Source organism: Plectropomus leopardus, chromosome 18 (assembly GCF_008729295.1).
Source record: "Plectropomus leopardus isolate mb chromosome 18, YSFRI_Pleo_2.0, whole genome shotgun sequence".
Lineage (NCBI taxonomy): Eukaryota > Metazoa > Chordata > Actinopteri > Perciformes > Serranidae > Plectropomus > Plectropomus leopardus.
In genome coordinates, this window is record NC_056480.1 from 16,965,949 (window position 1) to 16,973,783 (window position 7,835).

Genomic DNA, 7,835 nt, shown 5'->3' on the forward strand with positions numbered 1-7,835 from the left:
GACACCAAGAAGAAGCGCTGCCTGTTACCGTTAACAAAGTCTGATGTGGCTAGCTCAATGTTAGCAAGGTAGCACTAATGGTTGCCCTCTCTGCTGGATATTTCCCCCTATTACTAACTCGAAATGGGCAAGAGAGACAATCGAGTGGTAAGTTATGTTGCACAATTTGTGTAAAACTGAGAAACCGGGGTGACGTGTGGGAAGATATTCAGGCTAAACACACGCAGAGCGCAGCGTTAGCGCAGCAGCTAGCGTCGGCTAGCTAACGTTAATGTATTCTGATACTAGGCCAAGTCAGCGGTCTCTTAAGTCATATCGCTCTTAAAAATACAGTGTTGTGGGTTTTTTACCATTTAAGCTGGCATTTTCAAGTCTTGAGGTGCTTGGTGCGTTCTGTTTTAGCTGATGCCAAAAGTCTGATCTCAGGCTCAACCAGCACTGATGTTAGTGGACGCAAAGCTACAATGCTAAACATAGCTCACAACACATTAGGCAATGTCTTGACGTGCTGTTGCGCAGTATTTTTCATGCTTTTTGAGTCTGCATACTGCGTTGACAAACGATCAGGGGCTCATAAGACTAATTACACGTTTTGGTCAGCGTTAGTCCAGTGTTTTGGTTTTCTTCGGGTTGCTCGAGTAATGTTAATACAGAGGCTCATATTTCATCAAGCTAACGCTGAATGTGTTGTCTGTTCATACTGCTAATATGGTGAATTGGATGTTTCCCCTCATTTAACGCAGCCATGCTCTTTTTTTCAGATAAGAGACAGGCTCGAAATCTGTTTATATTGTGGTAAAACAAGGGGGAAATCCGCTTGTAGAGTTTACATCCTATTTTGTATCTCAGTTCAGTTCAAGATTAATTGTGATATACATTTAAAAGTACAGTACGCATTCAACGCAATGCAATTCTTTATGCTCTGGCGTTTTTTAACCCATGAAATATATAAAGAGTACGATAAATAAAAATACTTGCGAATAATTGCAATAGCATCCACACATCAGGGATTTTGACGGGCAATAATAATATTTGAATATTTATACTTATGTTTATTAATATAGTTTTAAATTTATACTGATTTTATCCTTGCACTATTGTTTTATTAATGTTAGACTATTGTTTTATTCCATTGTATTTATTAGTTGTTTCTGCTGGTTTTAGATTTGAATGTCCTATTTTGTTGTTGCTTTTCGCGACTTCAGTACTTATTTTCGTTCCCTCTCATGAAAGTCATGTTTTGGAATTACAACAAACCTTCTTGAATCCTAAATCTTGAATCTTAACCTCAGTTTAAAAGTTATTCACCCCCCGGGGGTAAGATCTGTCTCTGAGGTGTGAGGTCCTGGCTCTGATGCTCTGCAAACGCTTCCCGTGGGTGACTAGGGTCCTTTAAAATATGAAGTGCTTTCTTCTTGCAGGGGGTGGTGCAAGTATCCTGTCACTGTGGTCATGGTATCTAATTCTTCTCTACCTGTGTCCATGATTCTGAGGCATAACACAGCAAATATGGAAGTTGACATATTTTTCCTCTTGTCTCTTGAAAAGAGGAAAAATGGTCTGATGTTCTAACATAGCAGGGGTAACATAACATAGGCAGGGTAGGAGTTTGGCATAAACAGCGTTACTAATAGAGAAGAAACAGAACTTCTGCGCAAAGGGGTGGTTACACAAATTTTAAGGTATTTATAAACCAAAAAGTTTCTGGGATATTGAGAAAGCATTCGGACCTTGAGCCCTAGAAGTCACCTCCTCGCTCTGCTATGTTTCGGGGATGCGCAATAGTTGATTTTTTGCTAAAAACCGACATTATGATATATAACCAATTAGGCCGATAACCAATAACAATATTGATATATCCACTTTCCCCATCTATTTTAGTGATCATCGAGTCTCTTCTATAGTGGAATTAAATTCACATTATGCATACTCATATGGTGATGGCCCACCAGTAGGTGGAGACATAAAGCACAAAGCTTTTCAATGTATGTAATAGTCATTCATTTTAAAAAATAAGAAAAATACTTGAACTTAGCGTTGATTTTTTGTACATGTTCACTTTGTCAGTTAAAAAAAAAATGTATGTTCTATGCTGTTGAACGGTATAACTGTTTAATCTCAGTGCATCTGTATTAGAATAACCTCCGTTGGAAATGTGTAAAATGCTTTTCTTTGTTTGGTGTTCCAGGCTTACATTAACCCTATTGCTGCTGCACGAGCCAGAGGACCGGCAGCGAATGCTGGACCGACTATACAAGATTATTTAAGCAGACCTCGACCAACATGGTGAGTAAATGACAGACCTCCTCACAGGCCTACCCTGACATAAATATTTGCTCTGTGGTAGCAAAATGAGACAAACTTCTTTCTCACAGCTGCGTTCTCCTGTTATTTCTGAGTGTTATGTTGCATCTATGTTGTGTAATAGAACAAACAGATGTAGCCTTTTAAGAAGCTGGTGCTGGGAGGATGTACAGTTCCCTAGTCTATGATTCTCCCTACAGACAGAAGGAATCAGCACTTGTCTTCTGGGCAAAAATAGATAAAGACACAGTTTAACGTATTAACACTCCTCCCCATTAGCTCAGTGTAAAATACTTCGTGGTTCTTAATGCATCCTTAGGATTTTCCTATATAGAGAATTCAAGTGGCACTGGCTCATCCAAATTTAATGTCAAAGCAGTAAAAAAGAAAAGTGACATATTCCACCAATGGTATTTTACCCAGTGAATTTGAATCAGCAACACCAGCATTATTCCAGGACTTATTCAAGGACAGGGCGCTCTCAAAACCGTGCTGCCCGAAGATGAGCAGAGAGGGGTCCTCTGATGTGTGTGAACTTATTTTTTCATCTAACCCTTTTACTTGTTTATTTATGTTCATTGGTCTCCCATGATTCAGATCTTTTCTGCTATCAAAAAGAAGCACTGCCCATAAATACATTTGATTACTGCAGGCAAAGAGCTTCCAGTTGTCTTTTAGAAAGTAAAAATGACATGGACATGATGGATTGTTTTGAAAAGATATGAATGGATTTGTCTCCCCCACCCCACCCCAAATTGTTTCTTGTGACATGTCATATCTGATCTTAATAGAGACAGACTCCTAACAAGCCACAAGGGGGAGTATTTTGTTCATTGAGGTCAGTGTATAGCAATATGCAGTGTTTTCAATTCAATTTTATAAAGTAAAAGGGACGTACAATACCGATGTCTAGTACAACAGTATTAGTAAAAGGGCTTAAGTAAACTATATTTTATTATAAATAAAGCTATTTGGAAAATCGAAGAATCTTGGTTCATTAACTAAAATAAGCTGAAAGTGAATTGGACCACTAAGTCATTTATTGTCAATTTACTGTAAATTCTTGCTGATGAAAAGTGCAGAATGGGAATAAAGTGTGACGGGCATTTTATCAAGATTGGGCAGACATAATCCTCCCATATATGTATTGAGAACAATACATTTACATTATAAATTGTGTTAAAGTGATTTAATGTCTCTTGATCAGGGAGGAGTTAAAGGAGCAGCTGGAGAAGAAGAAGAAGGGCTCTCGAGCTCTGGCTGACTTTGAGGACAAAATGAACGTGGTATGTTTGTATTATGTCATTATGTCATTTTTGACCTTTTTAATGATCCTCATATTTTTCTTCGTATTAAGTTCTATCCTCAGTTATGAATGTGAAGAGTAATGAGACTAGTCATGGCAGTGTTATAATTGTTCTACAAAACAATTGTTCATATATTGATAAAGGTGTACTTTCATATAGGGAGTAATTAGCAATATAGTGAATTACTTTGTTTCTAAGTACTTACTGTTGTTTTCAGAAATGGAGGAAAGAACTGGCAAAAAACAGAGAGAAGTTGTTAGGTGGAAGTGACAAAGAGAAAGACAAAAAGACAACAGACAAGGACAAAGAAGAGAAGAAAGAGAAAAAAGAGGTATTGTATATCTCTCCTTTATCACACAATTGAATGATATCACTCTCAAAATATTGTCATCTTTACTGACTTACGCTTTTCATTTGTGTTTAGAAAAAGAAGAAAGAGAAGAAGAAATCCAACAGGGTGAGGAGAGACCTCCAGTTTTTTGATGGCCACCTGTGCCACAGTACTCAAACACACACACACACACACACACACACACACACACACACACACACACACACACACACACACACACACCGTACTCTGAGATGATCTCTTATTGTGTTCCGATTTCCAAACAAGCGAATAACCTGAAGTCTAATGAACCCTGCTTTCATTGTGTTTTGGTCAAGCATTCTTCATCTTCCTCCTCTTCATCGAGTTCTGATTCCTCCAGCAGCTCCTCCTCAGAGTCCGAAGACGTGGTAAGTCGTTACAGACTTCAGCATGTGATACTCGATATTGCTTACCACTAAAAGAAGCCAGAAAATTGTAACCTAGAAGCATGGTGCTCCTGAAATAGAGACATTTCAATTTAAGAGCCTGTTCTGCTGCATGACTGATGATGATTGATTTGACAGAATGATTACTGTTTGCTGCTGTTGGCTTGTGGTGCTTTATTATAGCAGGGTTCCCGCGGATCCTTAAATAGTCTTAAAATCCATTAAATCCAATAATCTAAATTATAACTATATATTAAAATGTTAAGTTAATCTGTCAAAGTCTTAAAAACGCTTAGACATTGTAAGCAGGATAATTAGAATCACTCTTTTTATGTATGATGGCATTTCTATTTTTGTGCACAGGATGAAAAGAAGAGCGTGAAGAAAAAGCGGAAGAGGAAGAAGTCATCAACCAGGAGAGCATCAGACAGCTCAGAGGAAGAATCTGACGCTGAAAGCAAGGTTTTTCTACTCTTTTTTTCCCAGGACAGTTCAGTTGAATCAGGTTCTGATGTTATAAAATGTGCACTCAAGCAGTTGCCCTACAGTTACTTAAAGGTTTTTTTAAATGCTGGTGTTTAATCTAAACGTCGATTTTCTTCCCAAGAAGAAAAAGAAAAGAATCAAGGAAGAAGGAGAAAAAGATAAGGTAATTTTCACTTATACAATAACCCACCCTAGCTAACTTTTGGTAATTTTGTTGAATTTATGTAGATTTTCACAGATATTTGGTGCTTTTTTCATTGCATTTTTTATCCCTTGTTCTTGCCACTTACATTTTTAAATTGAGTCTTGACACTTTTGGATCCAAGTGTTCTAAGCATTCCTAATTGTGATGTATAATTCGTGTCTGTCAGGATGACAAGAGCCGTAAAAGAAAAAGGAAGGCCGAGCGCAGTTATAAAGACTCGTCTTCAGAGTCCTCTGCAGACTCGGAGGGGGAAGAGGTCGTAAGTATTATTCTTACGTGGTTGTAGATGCTAATTAAACAATTTTAGGTTTAAAACTCTGAAAACATAATGTCTCACATCTCTTTTACAACTTACAGCTGTAACATGACCGTTTTCTTCACTAAAAGCATGCCAGTAGTCCCACTTGCTTTGAGTAAACCAGTCATGAGTCAGTCATAAAGCCATCACCTACTGCCTCTGTGTTCCTCTTTTACCTCTTTGTTCCTTTTTTTAATTCAAATTTGCGGTGAAGGAAACTCTTAAATGCCAATGAAATCAGTATGTGCCAGTATGAAATATTTCACAGTCTACTTTTCGTCAACAAGATCGTTGATATTTTAGCTTTGCTTAGGCCTTTTGGCAGAATGAACATGTTTAATGGTAAGCATCTGATGAGACGACGATGATGATGGTGTTTAATGGGTTAATGGTTTTGTCTTATTTCTGTGCTGTTATTATCTTCATTAGTCAGGCATCTGAATTGGACCCATTCATATGAGACTGCGGTCACAGATTAACCTCTTGGTTGTGACTGTCATAAGAGACTCCTATGTATAGTTAAGTACTGTTAACCTAACTGCTGAACCATATACGTGCATACAGTTACATTACACAATTGCCAAAAAAGTAACTTTCAGTTCTCCCTGTAAAGATTTCACTCACTCTTTCACCCGTCCAGATGTGCAAGCGCTCTGTCTGTCATGCTTCATGGAGAGTCTGATAAACAAAATGAATATGTCCTGTTTACCCAAAACTGGCAGCGTTTAACCTCCACCTAAATCAGGAAGAATTTTGCCCATTCCAGATTGACAGCCCTTGTGTTCAGTAGTAAAAATAAAAGTTAATCTTATGTGGGGCAGACAAACGTCTGTGAATGAGAGCGTGACTGCAGTGGTAAAGAGTCTTACCAATTTTCATCAATAATACAGAGACATCAAATTCAGTTTAAATGTTCTTTTTTTCTCAATGGATGTTTTGAAGAAATGAAGTTTTTTGTTGTGTTTTTTTTAATATCAATTGTCTTAAAGTTCTTAGATTTAGACATGGCTCATTCATTTGTCTGTAATTTTGTGACCAACATTAACACTTAAGTGTACCCAAGGCAGTGCAAGCAAAATTAATTGAAACCTTAAGTGGAAAAAAAAAGATCATAAATTGGGCATGCAAACCAGTTTTGCTTCGGACTTAAGGAAAAAACAACGTGGCTCAGACACCATTGACTAAATGAGTTTGTTTCAGAAATCTGTTGTAAATTCAGTTGCTGTTGCAGATGATCGTAGAAACTCCATAATTGTGAAACAGTACTGTTGCATTGAGGCGGCTTGTAAGAACTGACACTTCCCCTTTCCCCTGGTCTCATTTCACCTTTTCTCTCCTGTAGGCTGAAGCCAAGAAGAAAAAGAGAAGTAGCGAGGAAAAGGAGAAAATCACAGTGAGAAACTGACTTTTATTTTCCTTTCTAGAGAATCTGTAAACAAACAAGATTTATGTCTGATTATTATGTCATGACTGCGGCAAAGATATATCAGGAATGCATGATTTTAGGAAGTAGGTAGGAGACACGTTTCAGACCGGTGTACAGGAAGTGCATCCTCATAATGCAGATCCAACATGTAGTATCAGCTGTTGATGGTGCAGCAGTACATCTTCAAGTGTCCTCTCCCGAAAGTTAATAGTTTAAAACCATTATCTGTACAGCTACACTTTCTAACATGATGCTTAATATCAAAGGAAAGACTTGGACACCAATGTCAAATGTGTTACATTCACAGGACAAATCTAAGAAGAAAAGGAAAAAGAAGCACAAGAAACACGGCAGAAAAAAGAAAAAGAAGGCTGCATCTCAGTCAGACTCGGAGCTTGACTAACAACCGTAGCTTTACGGTTCATCCTCCCGACAGTTCACAAGTAGTGTTATTTTTGCCTTCGACCTCTAAGAAACTTCTCCTATCCAGCTTTGGTCATCATGCTTGAACAAGAGACTTACAGACTTGTAATGCTGAGACTCTGTGGGTGAAGTAAACCTGAGGGAGGCACCTATCCCTCAATGTGGCAACTACCAGTACATATCTTTTGTTTTTTTCTTTCTTTTTTTTCTTCTTTTATTTCCCACCATGCTTTTTTTTGTAGATACTGCTCTTTGAGTCATACTCAACAGTGGGACTGACGTGAATTCCTCATAATTATTTTTTCCCCTCATCTTGGAGATTTCAGTGCGACTGGCATTTGCTTTCACCGTCACTATGCTGCCCTCTCGGAGTTGTTCTCTCTGCTTCATACCAGACATCTTGCGTTTGTAGATGAGGCTGTCATGCTAGTGCCTGCGTCGTGCATGTAGACCTGATGACCTGATGTCTCGCCAGCCTCATATTGAAGTTGGACCTATGATATGAAATGTGAGCTGCACAGTCAACATTTATACAAGGGATAATTGTACCGTTAAATTAATTGTTACACTGCAGTGTAAATGTATAAACAATGGGAATTCATTAATAAAGTATTGTTTTAGCCTTTA

The 7,835-nt window shown here is 38.0% G+C and overlaps 1 protein-coding gene across 1 annotated transcript; it reads left to right on the top strand.

Annotated features, from left to right (window-relative positions):
- On the top strand, positions 1 to 7,835 carry fam133b (family with sequence similarity 133 member B). The gene is made up of 11 exons (XM_042507162.1): positions 1 to 147; positions 2,189 to 2,286; positions 3,512 to 3,590; positions 3,829 to 3,942; positions 4,045 to 4,068; positions 4,281 to 4,349; positions 4,734 to 4,832; positions 4,978 to 5,019; positions 5,228 to 5,317; positions 6,702 to 6,752; positions 7,093 to 7,835. Exons 1-11 carry the CDS (start codon positions 124 to 126, stop codon positions 7,186 to 7,188), a joined length of 786 nt encoding a protein of 261 aa, XP_042363096.1. The 5' UTR covers positions 1 to 123; the 3' UTR covers positions 7,189 to 7,835.

Bases quoted from the DNA above. Each gene is read 5' to 3' on its own strand.
- fam133b (XM_042507162.1), top strand. From the start codon at position 124: ATGGGCAAGAGAGACAATCGAGTG. The intron at 2,287-3,511 runs GTGAGTAAATGA...TCTCTTGATCAG, and splicing joins AGCAGACCTCGACCAACATG to GGAGGAGTTAAAGGAGCAGC. The intron at 4,069-4,280 runs GTGAGGAGAGAC...GTTTTGGTCAAG, and splicing joins AGAAGAAGAAATCCAACAGG to CATTCTTCATCTTCCTCCTC.